Source organism: Vidua chalybeata, chromosome 13 (assembly GCF_026979565.1).
Source record: "Vidua chalybeata isolate OUT-0048 chromosome 13, bVidCha1 merged haplotype, whole genome shotgun sequence".
In the NCBI taxonomy this organism is placed as follows: Eukaryota; Metazoa; Chordata; class Aves; order Passeriformes; family Viduidae; genus Vidua; species Vidua chalybeata.
Window position 1 is genome coordinate 18,435,288 of NC_071542.1, and position 16,663 is coordinate 18,451,950.

Sequence of the window (16,663 nt, forward strand, 5' to 3'; positions counted from 1 at the left end):
ACAGCGAGTACATCTCTGAGGGCTTCCCAACAGCAGCTCTGGGATGGCCCGGGCTGGGCCAGCTTCACAGTGCCAGCAGCAAAGGCCCTAATCCCACAGTTTTGAGGTCAAAGCTCCACTCGCACAGTTCACAGTACAGCCCACAACCAGCTGTGTCAGCACAACTGAGAAAGCAGGATCAAGCAGCCGTGGGGACGAAGCTTTTAAGCCTGCGATGCTGCCAAATGCTTCGTATCACAGCCCTGCCTATTTGCATTTCTGCCTTGGGCCCCATCTGTAGCTTCCCATCCATGCAAAAGCTGTCCCCAGGGAGAAGAAAGGCTACTGTCCATTTGTTCAACACTTCTCAAGTGCATCCAGCTTCAAATGAAATAGGTGGTAAAACTCTTTTCCATGCAGTTCTGACTGTCTTGGGGACAGGGAAGACCAGAAATGGAAGCAGCTGGTCCAGTGGCTTTGATCAGTCAGCACCAGGCACCAGTGCAGCTCCCAAGCCCTCCCAGCCTTCCATGCCAGCACCACATCCTCACCATCAGAAACACACACACTTAATTCTTTCCTCATTTCCACTTCAGATAAAAGATCCTACAAAGTAGGTCTCCAAATGCAGTATCAGTTAAATCACTTTGTAACACACAGGAATATCTTTAAAACATGGTTGCATCCTGTTACAGAAGTCTTAATGAGCCATATTTTTAGCCCAGGAACAACCTGAAAATCAGCAGAGACACACTGCAGCACTAAAACTGTGTCACTGTAAAGCTATTTCATTACAAGCCGTGGCTGTCTTTGCACAGATAATTTCTTCCAAGAGCCCAAGTAAGCTGTTACAAGGTCTTCCAGCAGGCACATGTTTAGAGCAGCCAGAAATAAGCCTAATCTACTAGGCAAAAGTTGAGAATCCGGAGAAAGAAAGGAATAAACAAAGGAGATGGGTGCCTTTCAACACACGTGTCTCAGCAGAGGTCACTGCAATGACTGGGAGCTGGAGGAGGGCCAGGGCACCATGCATGCATCTGTCAGGGATCCCACCCAGGCTCCAGGCAGGCACCCTCACACACACGGGAACTGCAAGGCTGGAGAAGGCAGGAGCTCCAGCTGAGACCACACAGCCTCTCGTGCCGCGCATTCACTACCCACAGTGACAAAGTGACTGACACAGCCACAGCTGGCAGAGCTGCACGAGGGAGCACAGACCATCCTCCAACAGCCATTTGCACCATCATCAGCATCCAGAGGTGACAGACACGTGGAAGAGAGGCAAGGCCAGGCATCCGGCACCTCAACTTGCTCAAGCTTCATGTAAGAAGCAAGGAGTAGATGAGGTACAAACAGGATCCAGACATGACAGTGGCAGGCACTCCAAGGATATTTCTGCTCATGCCCAGGGGTTTGAAGAATTCAGCAGCACCCACAGCTCATTCCCAAAGCCCTGGCCTGAACACTGCACTGCCTGGGAGTCCTGCATGGCTCGTGACCTCAGACAGGGCTGAGAAGCCTGGACACAGTCCCCATCATCCACGGTTCTTGGGAGAATGCATCACTCTCTCTCTCTCTAAAGAGAAATGTTACAAAGACACCTCAAGCAAATGCTGGTGGAGTAACACCCTAACTCAGAGGGACAATGTGAGACCAGTGGCTCTCAGGCTCTAGAGAGAAACTCTGAATTGCTTCTCTGGAAGCTGCACCTTCCCCGATCCTGGGGTAAGGGAATACCCATATACTCCATATGTCCTTAACATGAGGAAAAGAAAAATCTAAAATGGGCTTCTCTGAATCAGCTCCAAAGCTATCTAAGAAAAGCCACGTTATCTCCCAGCAGCCCAAACCACTCCTATTTGTTACAGAATAATAAAACCATTACTACTGAGCAATCACACTATTACACTGTTGTTTTACATGGCTATAATTTAACAGTTCTTCACTGTTTGCTTTAGAAAATCTGTTCTTGAAAGGTCTATAAAATCATGAACTCTTGCTCCAATTTGAACACACAGGCATGAGAAGGGATTTCTGTTTTCTAATAAATCACATACCCCTACTAGTAAACACCAGCTTATAGGAAACATCTTTTGTTTATTGAAAGTAAATAGCATGTGGACATTTTAAACAAAAAGAAGGTGGGAGGCGGAGGGGGACAGACAGATTATGTTTTTCACTTTCATTTTGCCTTGTGTCTAAACAAACAGTTCCTAACAGCTTTGTTTTCCAAAGCAACTTTCTCCCAGCTGCTATCTGGAACCACAGAAAGGGAAAGCAATACTCAAGATGTACAAAGACTACTTGACTTTGCACACTCGTTTTACTCAGCAATCAGTGGTCTGGCTACACAAGTCACAGGGAGAGTTGCTAGGAATAAGCAGTAGCCTTGGAGAGACTGGTTGGCATCACAACAGATCAGTACTGGGAGGGTTCACTCAGACCCTCACATCGTGCCAGGGGGAACCAGCATTTTGCCAAGCTTTTGTGACAGGTCCCAGTTTTGCCACAGGAACAGATTCGCTGCCTTCCGCTGAGCCACAACAGCGCAGAAACTTGGAAGATGACTCTGAACAACAGCTTAGAGAGGAGGTCAGAGAAAATAGCTCTTACAGACCCCTCAGAGACAGCTACCTGTAGCATCTGAAAACAAACTATCACCTTGATCCTTTTTAGCCATGTTTTTTACTGTTTCCATTAGGTTTAGGAAGCACAGAGATACTGACCCAAAAAGACAAGAAATTAAACCAGGATGGAGCATACTCTAATGTTTCTGAATTTTTCATCATCTTCAAGATCAAAGATATTAATCTTCAAAGTTCTTTCTCATCCCTCTGCCTTCAACTCATGATCAAGACACCTAATATTCCCACACTCCTTTTTCTTGCCTTCTTGCTACACAGTTTAGTGTTACTTCGACTACCTCTTCCTCACAAGTTCCTTGCCCACAAGAGATGTAGCAACACTTCACTGAAGTTGCAGGGTGGGAATAGCTAGAGTTAATATTTTGATCCCTTTCACTCAAACAGCAGAAGATTCCTTATATCCAGACATAAATACAGAGACATGACTCTTAAGATTAGAGCCTCAGAAATGATGTGCAAATACATGGCTCTCATCACAGCTCTCACACACCACTGAAACTTGCTATATTTAACCCACCACTTTCTTAATTACACATCATGCCACAACTGAGCAGCCCCTCCATAGACAATGGTCCAGCCTCTCCTGAGCTGGACCTTCATGAACATTACCCAAAAAAAGCATTTGAAGGGCCTCAGATGGAGTCCAGAACGTGGTAACTTCTCACTTATACCTCATTCAGCCCATCCAGGTCTTGCAGGAAAGCACCAGTTCAGCTGGGAATGTGCAAGCAGCTTGAGCCAGCCTGCACTGTGGGAAGCAAACCCTCTGCACAAACCCTTTCACAAAGCCTTTTTCTCCCACCACTGCACAGCTGCCACAACAGCAAAGTCCCCCTGACAGCACATGGATTTTACTGCTACTTGCAGTGCAAATTAGATAATTAAGTCAGAAATCTTCAAAGCTCTGCCACTGCCATGGGTAATGAGATTTTGCAGCTCACCTGAAAATAAAAAAGGAGAAGGGCAGGTAAAGCTCCTTCTCTACCAACAGCCTCAAGTCTAGCTGTGAAGCCATCCAGGAAACAGCTTAGTCCAGCTTCCATCAAGAAGACGTCCTTCCTAGCAGCTGGGAAGTCAATGCATGAATACAACCCTTAAAAAAGAGGAGTTTTCATACGGGAAACCCAGGGTCACAACAGATTTGCCAATAAAATGCAAGGTACAAGCAGCCAAACTGCCACATTTTAATCAGTGACAGCCCTCTCATCTTGCTGTGTGATGGCTTTCTCCTTGCAGAAAGTGACCAGATCACATCTCTGTTCTTACCTGAAATACTGTCTCCAAAAAAAAAGGGGCAAAGAACCCTTCTGCAGGGGTGTCACTTCAGTGACAACCCAAGACACACACACTCATCAGACTGAGCTGAAAGCTTTCACAACAAGCAAAATCCTCTGGCATGTATTTAGAACTATTTATTGTACAATTCTGTCTTTTATAAAAAAGTTAAGCAAAGAGCCTCCATTGTTTGTTCTTGATAGGCTGCAGTTCCGAGACTGGAGTGTGTCTTCAGGGCAGGGTGTAAAGTGCCATAATGCAGAGCAGCTACAGAATGTCAAAGAACAGCTCTGGTTTCAATCCTACCAGGTACACAAGGAAATACACATATAGACCCTCTCCCTGCTCCTTGTGCTTTCCAGCTCTCTGCTAACAGCCAACCTGTCCTGCAAAACCCCTGTGGAAAGGCCTGGATGTGCAACTTGTCACTCAGAAAGGACAAGAACCAACCCTCCCATGCTGCATTGGAAAAAAGTCATCTACTTCCAAGAAGAGAAGTCAGGCTCATCAAATTCCTGATAACTCTCCTGCATTTCCCATGTAATTGCACAAACCATGAATTAATAAGAAATAATGAGCCAGCACACAGGGGAAGAAAGACAATTCAGAACAGCAACAAAGAGAACTAACAGAAAAGTACATTTTAATAGCTCAGTGCAGATGACTGTCACTGCAAGCCCACAATGCCCCAAGAGAGGTGTCACTTCCCTGGGAGGACACAAGGACACACACACCACTCACGCAGCACAGGAACACAAGGCAAAGGTGAGGGGGGCTTAGGGCAGGAGTTAATTTTGCAGAGAGAACAGACAGTGTGGGAGTCCTCACAAAGCACCAGCCTGTCCAGGGAGGCCTTGTCACCACCCACCACATCTCCTTTGGGAAGTCACAAAACCCATCTGGGCTTCACTGCCTGGCTACAGCTGCAGCGTCTGACACCAACTCCCTCCATGGGCGTAGACCATCCCTGCTTTATCTAGACCTGCTCTGCTTCTTTCTGTTATCACCTAACCCCACAGGTATGTTATCAATGCAGCCAGCCAGCCTTGCTGGGACAACAGCAGATAAAAGGGCAGGTTTGACAGAGAAAATAATAAAACGGGAGATGATAAACTGTTAAGTCAAAGGGGTGCTCACAGCTAGACATGCATGATCTTACCAAGGACTTGGCCACCTTGGGACTTTAATCCTCCTGGCTTAACTTCTTACCTAGTCCTGTTTGAAATGGCAGTATCTCGTTGTGATCTGGAAATTCACTAATTATTGAAAGAGCAAAGTGACTCTTACAGCTCAGGGATTGTGGTAGGAAAAATAGCAACACAACACCCATATCTGTGGCTACAAGGATGCACGTAAAGGTGGAGGAAAACAAGGAGCAGTACAAACTTTTGAACATGGGTAGGACTGAGAGTCAGAATGGGTGGAAATCTGCCCTCCCGTTTCCAAACTTAAACTTACATCTATCATAACAACAGGAAGAAAATATATTTCACAACCTACTTCAAAAACGCCTCACACCTACTTAGCTGTTTAACTTTCCAGCATCTACAGTGCATTTACCCACTGTCAGCAAAAGTTTCTCTTCAGAGCACATAAATCTTTCTGTTTTCCAAAGCTGCAGCCAGCTGAAACCTGACAGTTTGAGGACAAAGCAGTAAAAGGCCCGGGTCTGCTTCCAAATGGTGAAGGACATGCTTTTGACACACAGTATCCGAGCAGCAGAATTCCTGTGGGGACTGTCACACCACTTTGGGGCTCTCCCGGATCAATGAGGGTCCAGGCTTGGATGTGATGCTTCTCCCTGTCTGTCTCTGGGCTTCTGCTCATCTCACCAAAACATATCTTAAAAAATACACCTGGACTAACACTGAGATTTCAACAAAAGCACCCCAGATCACCCACTTTTCTCAACAGTGAGGACAGTTTTGCCTCTGTGCATCCGACTGCTAGATGAGCACTATAGATGGTGGCTGCTTTGGACCAAGGAATCCAACCTCATTTATTATTAAAGCCAGATTTATTTCCATTAATCTAGACTAATCACTGCTGCTCCTCCTTTAATGAGGTTTGTTGTGCCTCAGCACATAACACCAGCACAGAAGAAATCCTCATCTTCATAACCAGGCAATTTTGGGCCACTTTGAATAGCTCCTTCTCTACTTTTAGAAACAAATGATGAGAATGATGTCTCTTCCAGAGAGCCAGTTATTTCAGGGAATGCTGTGTGATCATTCTCACATTCAGGTCAACAGCAGCCTTGCAAAATCTCCTTTATCCAACTTTTACTACCGTTGAGCAGGGATTAACATTAATTGAGTCCAACCCATATTAGCCAAGGATTATTTGTTAGTCACCAGCCTATAATCACTTGCATTTTCCAGCAGAAACCTTTACATTGCTCAGATAACTTGCAGGATAATCCAAGTCACCTTTTTAATGAAATCTATCTAAAAACACACATTCACATCGTTGTCTTCCTCCTTCCAAAATACACAATTAGTTCAGCTTAGAAAATGCTATAAAAATTAGTTCTGTCAAATTTGCAGTCCAACAAGTTTCTGGTGAGAAGGAAATACTCCATATGAGGGCAGCATTTTTTTAAACCTCACAAACTTTAAAATACACAAAAAAGTATTCAGGAATTTTCATTTACAGGTCTGCACATACCACATACCAAATACCAACTTAGCCCTTCTGTTTAAAATCTAAATGGAAGCTACACAGATGTGCCCCTTCCTGATGCTTCCTCTGGTTTCCTGCATGTGAGCCTCCTGCTGCAACACCCCAAATCTGCCTCAGCAACGGCTCAGCTGCACCGCAAAGAGACACTCTGGGAGATGAAGGTTTCTTTACTTTTCCCTCAGCTGGCTCTGATCCCATCACATCTGGAAAGCCACATCCAGTACTGTTTGTCTGAGCTGAATGGCAGCTCTGAACTGAGCGGGGGGGAACTGGTGCCCTAGGGATCTGCACGGTCCAGATCCAAGAAGTCAGGCTCTGAACTGAAGCAATAAAAGACTTCCCCAGCAGAGCAAACACCTGACTGCTGAGAAGAGCAGGGCTTACTTACTACTGTTACTATAGAAGGCTGAGATTATGGATGGAAAACAGGTGAAAGACTCAAGGACCTGCATGCACTCAGCTCAGTAAAGAGCAGGTTATCAGGAAATTCAGTGAGTGTACACATCCTCACAGAGAGGCTCTTCATACCAGTACCTGTCTTCACGCACCCATATAAACGCCAGGGGGGGGAACTCAAACTGAAGGTGCACATCGTTGAGTGAGGATGTCAAACCAGCCTCCTGAGGGGCTGTGATGGACAAGCACCCACAGCAAATGTTTAAGTCAGAAGTGGGTGTTGCCTTTTTTAAGAGATGCTCACAACCATTAAACCTGGAACAAGAAACGTCTCAGCTTGCCACAGTACACAAGAAGGCAGCACAATATACTGCTTGCCTTAAACATACTCAACTATCCCAAGTGCCTTCACTGGTGTAAAAACAAAGAATGATGTGACAGCTCAGCCTCATGCCCAGATGCTGAAGTGTTGCTGAAGCCTTTCACCCCTCACTTAACTCCTCTGCTGCTAAACAGCAAATCCTGGCAGCAGCCATAAACATGAAGTAAATGGGAAGCTCTTCTCTGCCAGCAGCTGGGAGAAACTTCCATCTCTCCCCACTCTGCATGTAAAGAAAACTCCACAATAGTACTTGTGCTAATGCTGCTCGCCAGATTTTCCACTGACAGACTCTTGAGGAAAGCCTCCAGATAGGAAGCCTGCTCCTAAGGATCCTCTTCAAGTGGATGACTTTTGACTTTGGGAACGTATGGCTCATCTTCTTGAGGAACGGTTCCTTTTGTTTACGGTACAGAGAAAAGGAGTACAAAGGAAAAAGAAAGAAAAGTTGCATTTACTGTGACCTAAGGAACACAGAGCTAAATAAATTTGATCAATATTTTGATTTCTCTGACAAAAGCTGCAATCAGCACTGACACAAACAACTGGTTAGCAAGCTGGGGGGACAGGAAGGGTAAATCAAACTGGAGTTTCAAGATACTTATCTTTCCATCACAACAACTGCCACCAATGACAGTAATTTACATGGCTAATAGGCAGTATTATGTTTACAAAACCAATCTGGGGAGGGAAAATCTAAACAATTTTTGCCAACCCAGCAAAGGAGCTGGTGTTGGATCTGATCCTGAGATTCTTTTTCCTTTTATCTTATCTGATGGTATTTTGCCAAGATGCCTTGCTATGGAACAACACAAAGTGCCTTCAGAAGTGTCTTCACAGGCCATGCAGACCTGTGGAGGATATGATCACCCTTCTGTCACAGCCTGAATTCTCCAACAGCAGGGCTGCCCTAGCCTCCGTAACAAGGGGAAATATCATCAAGCAGAAAAACAATGGAGCCAAGTCAGCAGCCCCAGCTCCTCCACCCCATGCCACACTCTGGACCCCTCTGCTGAAGATAACCTCCAACGAGCCCCTTATCTCCCACACAGGGGCAGGTCCCATCCCCAAACCACATGCTGACCCCCCAACATCAGCCTGAACACCTGCTAATTCTCTGCCCTCCCTAGTCCTTGGTTTGGTTTGGTTTTTCTTTCCATGAAAAGCTCCCTGTCCTTTTCTTACAAGCTCTTTCAAGGCTTTGCCACAGACAGGTGGGACTGCGAGGGCACAGAAATGGGCTCAAATAGGCTCAGTCCCTCTGGGTCTATGTAATTAGGAGGACTATGCTCATCATTCCTTTAAAGCAGCACAGATAATCCCAGAAAGGCAAGAGCACATTTTCACTAGACCATCAGCTAAAAAGAGACAAAGATTTCCAAAAGAACATAAAAGCCTTCTCACATGCACGGAAAAAAATAATCAGTGAACTCCTGACTAGTTTTAGTATCAGGAAAAATTCCACTTTTGTTTGAAAAATACATGCCCCCATTCTGCAGCTGTATCCACCAGCCAGCCAAGAGACACAGAGAGGACAGTCCTGCCTTAAGTGCAAAACCTGTCGTAATTTTGGAATGTGTAAGCACTGATGATGCTTCTGAAAAAGGAAGATTTATCACAGCCCTGAGTGCATGAACAGTCAGATTTTGCTAAAACTCTCAGTTCATTGACAGGGCATGGGAAATCCATTTCATTAAGTAATGACCTTTTGGTCACACCAATTAACTTGATCATCTATCGACAGTCAATTTAGAAACGATCAAGGATGCACATTTCCCAGCACACAGCGAAACAGACGAAGGACTTCATCACACCCCTGCTGCCAGCCTGGCATCACTTCTGCACACCAGGTTTGCTCCACCAAGTTCTGCCATCCCAGCACCATTTTAACTGTTTAATTTCCCGAAGTCTTACATTTAACAAGGTGCTAAGCCATCCCAACTCCAAAGGGAATGTGGTCCAAAGACCTGAGCAGGAAACAAGACCAGGGAAGTCTGTTGGAACAAGGGAAAGAGCTACAGCAGACTGAGCACAAATGCAATACTTCACATGCTAGATTTTAATTCTCCCACCAATCTGGGCTGAGAGCAAACCTTGAGGATGCTCACATTTCATTAACACACCTTTAATATTAATGACCTGTCCTCAAGAACTCCATGAAAGGTCTGGAAAAATAATTAAAACATGAAAAATCAAGAAAAGATAGAATAAACCAGGTTATTCCATAGCTTAGCTGAATTTCATAAGGCAATAACAGGCAATTGTGTTTAAAATGCTGATAAAGATTTTTAAATAATTTGAGAACATCTGATACAAAAGTTTCCCTGGAACACAGTAATTGCTTATCATAACCACCACAAAGTATGTTTATTACCCATGGAGATAAGACACGGCAGCTGCTGGACTTCTCAGATAAAGCAAGCCCGTATTACAACAGCAGGATGACATGGATTAGGAGCAGGAGAGGATCTGACTCAAACAGAGACACCAATGGGCATCAGTGACATGAACAAAAACATGTCCAAGGGAGAAGCTCCATGACCTACACACTCACAAAGTGTCCCGACACCTGCAAACAGGACAGTGTCAGGTAGACTCAGACACCTGGTTTGGCTCTCCCATGGAATTTCCCTTCTCAGCAGCTGCACCTCCAGCAGATTTTTACCTTCCTGCAAGGAAACACTGACCAGCTCTTCCTCTTCCTTGAAGCCTCCATTACTCTTCAGAATCAGGAAATTCAATGGTGTTTCAAGGATGACTTCAGCATGCTAGTGATAGTCAGACAAATTAGAAGCTCTTCAGACTTCCCCCCATGTCTGGTGAAGGGTTTGGCAGCTCTAGAAGGGCTTGTGAAAACATAACTTAATGCTGCTTTGTATGAAGGTGGCAGATTCAGTTTTAGCAACTGTGGATCCTCTCACCAACAAGCTGTTAAGTCAGAAAAGCACAAGCAGCACTTGGAGGCCACTTACTCAAGGGATTTATTAAATGCAAGAAGGGTACTTAAGAGTGATGGTGTTCTTCATGTTTACAGTGTAACAGCATCCTCTGCTCAGTGGGAACAAGTGGGGAAACTGAGGCAGAGACAGCAAGTGACCAACACAAAGTCACAGCAGCTCCAAATCCTGTGTTTGGAAGTGCTTTCCCAAAAAAAGAGAGGAAAGCAAAGCAGACACCAAGCCCCACAGCATGAATGCTGATGTAACCATAAGTCATGTTTTACAGCAGAAAAGACTTAAAAAATAAACAAGTGAATACAAGGACTTGAGATTGTGATTTCTTGCAGTTCTGTGTCTCGTTAGTGGATTGCCCAGTCCTACCCAAAAAAGGCTCACTATCTGCTTAAAGCTCTTCCTGCCATTGAGGCACTCAGGTTCCTCCACAAGTGGGTTTTCCAGTCCCTGACCTTCAGTCCATGCAGAAATGCATCTCCCTCCTCTACTTGGTCACTTATTTTCAAAAACTCTGAATTCTCCATGTCCAAACTTGTTATGACTGATTAGCATGTCCAGGAATTATTGGGAAAAAGAAAAGGGAGATGGACAGACAACAGAGTGGGATAATTATACCTCTTCACCTTCAAAAACCAGCTAAAAATACTGTAGGCAAGTGGATCCAGTTCTTCTCCAGAAAGTAATGAAATTGCACCAGAGTTGATTTTGGCCCAACACACACTTGGGAAGTACTGATAACACGGATTTACCATATCCCCTCTAGTATTACAGCTGACTATAAAACAAACATTTGCTTCCTACTGATAACAAAATGACTATGATCACTCAGGGTTTGTAAAGGTTAGGGTTTCTCTGTCACCCAAGGCAGACCTGTAATTCCCAGTGTCCATGCAAAAAATACCCTGTATGTAACAATGGCCTCAGTTTTCCCTCAGGTACCCACTCACCTCATGCAGAAATACAGTTTGGGATGGATTCCAGCAACAAATTACAATCAGATTAAATATTAATTCCCATCTTAATTATATAACCATAACTAGGCTTAATGGCCTTGAAGTCATTTAACCAGGAGAGGAGCGTGTAAATCGTGCAAGCAGCATCCCTTACACTGCAAATGCCCAGACTGGTTCACAAGCACCTGGATTTTTTCCGTAGGAGAACAGCCAGCCTTTGGAAAAGCAGTTCCAGGGGAGGTAAGAATTCAAATCATCTGGCAAGCAATATGATATCAGGAGTCACAAACCTGTGGGACAGACAGCACAGTGCTCTGCCCGCAGGATAGCTGTGTGCTAGAGTGAAAAAGATCATGTATGTGCTGAATACTTATTGATGCATTTCATCTTCACCTTTGACAGAGAGAAGCATCTCTACATTTGGCTGAAGTGGGCCATGAGGTTGCCAGAGCAGATGAAGTAACTGGTCCAGGACCACAGTGGGCACTCAGGAGAGACATCCTGTATGCCACAGCCTACCCCAGTGCTTCGCAAACTCAGCAGGCCCAGGTGCTCCCAGTGCAGAGACACCTGTGCTGTCCCACAGAAGCTGCCTCCATCTCCAAATCAGACTACGTGCAGGGAAAATAATCTCCTTTCATCCCCAGGGAAAGGCAGATTGCCAAGTATTTTCTTTTCCAATTCTTACTTGCGCCACTCTGAAGTGCCTCATGTATGACCAGAAGTCACCCACCCCCACAGCAGATCAAATCTGCGGCAGCTGCCAGGAGAAAGTCTGCTGCAAAAGAGGGGGATATGCCCAAAAATTAGCCCGTTCTGCTCCACTTTGGACTTCAAGGCAGTGAAGGCACAAAACCCAAAAAAATAAAAAAGGAAAAACCTAGGGAAAACAGGAGAGACAAAACCAGAACTAAACCCACGCAATTTCTCCTTCAGCTTCACAGATTAGAAGAGAAACAGAGAAATGCCACCAAAAGCATTCCCCATGCTAGAACAGCCCCTGCCTGCCTTGGAGACAGGCTGTCACAAGAGCCAAAGGACAACGACAGCGAGCTCCGAGCTCCAGCACAAGAACGCTGCCCCAGGAAACGGAATACAGGTGAAGCCTCGCCAGCGCTGTGTGCACCGTGTTTGGCACTGTCAGTGTCCCCCGTTTCTTGGGGCTGTAGGAAACACCCCTTCCCTGCACCGCCCATCCCGGTGACACCGCAACGCCACGGTCACAGGGCCGGCAGTCCCGCAGGCAGGTGACATCCTGCGAAGCACAGCAGGGACACGCGATTCCTAACAATGGGAACGCCGACTTCCCCGGCACAGGCTTTCACGGCAGGCAGCGGCTGCGGGGTCACGCCGCCAAGGCGAATGCGACAGGAAGGATAAAACAAATCACAACTCAAGCGAGGTGGTGTCAAAAAAGGAAATAGCAGGATAACTCAACCACAAAACCGAACTACACAAAACCAGATGGATTTCAGCTTATCCCTCGGATGGAAAGCTCAGCTCACTTCCCACCAACACGTGCCCTGTAGAGAGCCCCAAGGAAAGGAACCAGCACAGCCCCCTTGTTGGAGTCAACTGAAAAGGGGCTGTTTAGTGCTTGTTTTTTTTTTCCTTAAGTCCCTTTCCTGCTACTGAAGGGAAAACAGGCTCAAAGTCAGACAGCAGAAAGCTTTCAAAAACACTGGATCACATCCCCAGCAAGTGTACACTGGCACTGCTTCCATCAAGTCCAGAGGGGGGAAGGTTTTCCATTCTACTTCTCTCCTACGAACTTCATACCCAGCGAGGCTTGAACTTTGGATCAAAACACATGCGGCTTTGGGATCAAACACAGACTTTCCCAAAACCATTTCAACTCTCTGCCAAATTAATTTCAGATTGAAACAAGTCCATGTTTTTCTTTTCAGAATCAAACCCACCTGTTGGAAAGCACATCCACACGTACCCAGCGGCATGTCCAAAGACTGTGCAGACGCACTCACTGCCTCCCTATACAAAGATGTGTCCCATTGCTAGAAAACACACAGCAACAATTTTCACTAGCTGCCTAACTGCTTGCAAGAAACACCAAGAAGCCACAACTGCAAATTCTCACAAAGCATCTGAAGTTTTCTTGTTGAAGTGGGTTTGGAAAAACAACATCGACTCCACCACCCCCATTTTTTGTTTGTTTTTTTTTTTCCTTTTTCTTTTTAAATCATTGTTCTCCATTACAAGCCTTGGGATCCACTTAGCTGTTTGCTCAAACACACAGGAGACACGGCTCCCACTCAGTCCAGCCTACCTGCTCTACTGCTGGTGGGGTAACCCATCTAGGAACACTCACTTGCAACAATGGGCCATTTACATGGACCGTTATTCACTTCCACAACAGCCACCATAAAGCTGCACCTATGTTGAATCATAACCTACCCCTAACGGAGCTCACAGTGCTCTGAGGAAAAAGAAAGAAAAGAAAAACAACCCTGCAGCCATCCACGTGCTGTTATTATGCTCTGCTGAACCTGAATGCATCATAAAAGGAATAAAAATGTACAATGACATGGGGACGGCTCCTCCACCACAATACCCTGTTTAGGGGGGTTTTAAACAAGAGTAAGTCCCTGGCACATGCTCACATTTTTTGGTGCAGTTCTGCCAACCTGTACCTTTCCAAAGCCTTCTCAGGGATGAGAACAAAACCTTTTGTGGGTTGTTCATACACAGAGAAAGAATCCCACACCCCAAGGTCTGACAGTTCAACTGACCCTCAATGCCAACTTCAATGGCAACCACAGAAAACCACTAACACGCCCGGTGGCCGCGTACGTGTGCCCTCGCACGGCACCGTTTGCGTAACCATTGCAAAACACAAGCGTGAGGAGCATGGCTATTCCTGGGTCACTTCCTTGTCCAACGGGATATCTGCCTACTCGTGTGTCCCATGCCGGTGGGAGCAGGCAGGGGAGGCGAGGGGCCCCTCCACGGCCCCTGGACACCTGGGCCTGCTCTGGGCTACCCTGTGCTGGACAAGCTCTTCATTCCCCACCACCCTGGCACAGCCACTGTCCCTCTGGTGGAAACTTGCCACTGTCCAGGCAGAGGCTGTGGAATGCTGCTGCTGCTGGTCTGCTGTCCCCCTCAGCCCATACACTGATGGGAGTTCTTGTGGGGAGTGTCACCCTCAAAGTGTGAGGGTGTCACCCCCAATGTCATCCCCGAAATGATGACTCCAAAGGAAGCACCATCTGGGCCACGAGCACAGCTGTCGTCCGACTTGGAGGAAAGAAGGGGATGGGGGGGGGTGGGGGGGGAATGGGCACGGAGGGACGGGACGGCCGCTACGGGGAGAAAGGACGACTGGGGTAAATGGCCACTAAAGGGGAAGGAGGGCTGGTACAGCGGGTGACCGGCCATGGAGCTCATCCCCGCGGAGCCGCCCGCTACTCATGTGAGGGCAGGTGGCACCGCTGCCGCCCGCGGGCTGGGGGGCACCGACCCCTTCCCTCCCTTCTCTCCCTCCTCACCCACCTTGCACGGCCAGGACGGCGAGGGCGGAGAAGCAGAGACAAAGCAGCAGGTCCTCCAGCGCCATGTAAGCCCCGCCGGGCGCCGGGAGCAGGGGCCGCCGCAGCCGCATCTACGAGGGGAGCGCGCTCTCCCGCCGCCCCACCGCCATCTTGTGCGAGCGCCCCGGCCCCAGCCCCAGCCCCGCGCTGCCCGCCGGGCCCCGCTGCCGGGGGCGGCCCTGGGCTGCCGCTGCTCCGCCTTTGTCAGCGGCCCGCCGCCCCTCCGAGGGGCTCCTCCCGCCGCCCGGCAGCGCCCGCACCAACAGGTTGCTGCCAGCCCGCGGCGGGGGGAGCGGCCGCGTTCCCTCAGGGTGGGGGACGGCAGGTGCGGGGCTCCTCCGCCCGCCGGTGGCTCCACAAGCCACAAACATTTATAACATTTTATGTGGGGTTTTTAAATAATTTCTTTCTTCAATCTCTTTAGTATTTTTGTCCGGTTTTGCCACGGGTGAGCGGGAGGGTACCGGGCCGCCTTCAGCAGCCGCGCTCCCCTCACGGTGCTTCCTGGGGATGCCTCAGCCGGCCCCGGGAGCGGCCCCGCTCCCTGAGGGGGTGGACGGCAGGTGCGGGACTCTTCTGCCCGCCGGCAGCTCCATAAGCCACAAACATTTGTTACATTTTATGTGGCTTTTTAAATTAAAAACCCACCCCACAGGTGTTTAGGGTTTTTTCCCCGGTTTGCCACGGGTGAGCGCGGAGGGCACCGCGCAGCTCCCGCCGCCGCGCTCCCCTCACGGTGCTGCCGGGGACGCCTCCCCGGCCCCGCTGCCCGTCGGAACTGCCGGAGCTCAGCGCGCCGAGCCCGACTGGCAGCGGAAGCAAACGGACACCAGTGACGGCATCGCCATGGCTTTGTTGGGGTTCAGTTTCGAGGCACACTCCTTCAGGTGTATGTCGTTCATTGGTCATCAAAGCCTTGCCTGTGCTTCTCAGCCGACTGTAAAAATAAAGCAAATAAAATACATGGTGTGACATGTCTGCACCCCATCGCTGAGGAGAGAGGCAGGACCTATCCACCAGCTGAGCCAAGCAGTGGAAATGAGGCAAGAAGATGAGAGATGGAGCCCAAAGTTGCTGCCTCCCCGTTTGGCTTGGCTGGGTCCCAGACACAAACTCGCACCACATGTGTGTGCGTAAAGCCACAGGTGCAGGTTTAATCCTGACAGCAAATGACACCAAGTCCTTTGGGCAGCGGTACCTGGCACCAAACACAAGGGCAGTCGCATCCAGAGTGGGTCTGCTTTGCCCTCCAAAAGGGTATGAAGCTGCTCAGCACACAGGCGTGTTTTATCACAGCAGTGTGGAATGCGGAGAGGGCTTCAGCTATGCAGAATATGAAAAAAGAAACCTTTTTAATCCAGACCCTCCTATTTATTAGCTTGTATAATGAACTATAAAAACTTAAATGAAACCAGAAAGGCTGTGTGGTGGGAAGCAGGTTTCCCAGGAGTGTGAGTTATGCAACTCTAAGTTCATACTTGGCACTGCCAATACAGACAAGCCCTGAGAGGCAGCAGCCCCCTACTCTGAAGGGATGTGCAGAGGGGCTTTGCCCAACATCAGTGGGCACTCACTGTGCACCTTGCTGGGAAGGAGTGCACAATAAGGCCACAACATTCCACTGGCCCCATTCCTGCACCATCTCACCACCCTGTGGAAAGAAAAGTGGGTAGTAATATCCACATCCTTTTCTGCACCAGTCCAGCATGGAGGTAAAGATTAACATCTACAAACATCTTGCTCTCTGAGTCCTTCCCACCTGCTCCTTTATGTGTGAGGTGGTTTTATGTAAGGGTGCTGTCAATTTGCTTTAACTAGGCTGTAAAGACATATCTACTTGTGTCTGCCAGTG

At 47.8% G+C, this 16,663-nt stretch overlaps 1 protein-coding gene across 1 annotated transcript in view; it reads right to left on the bottom strand.

The window, feature by feature from the left end:
* Positions 1–14,929, bottom strand: part of IGDCC4 (immunoglobulin superfamily DCC subclass member 4) — an 88,116-nt gene extending 73,187 nt beyond the window's left edge. Inside the window, exon 1 of the mRNA XM_053955041.1 lies at positions 14,774–14,929. Within this exon, the coding sequence (XP_053811016.1) occupies positions 14,774–14,882 (109 nt within the window). The 5' untranslated portion in view covers positions 14,883–14,929. The remainder of the gene's footprint in view (positions 1–14,773) is intronic.
* Between the last annotated feature and the right edge of the window lie 1,734 nt (positions 14,930–16,663).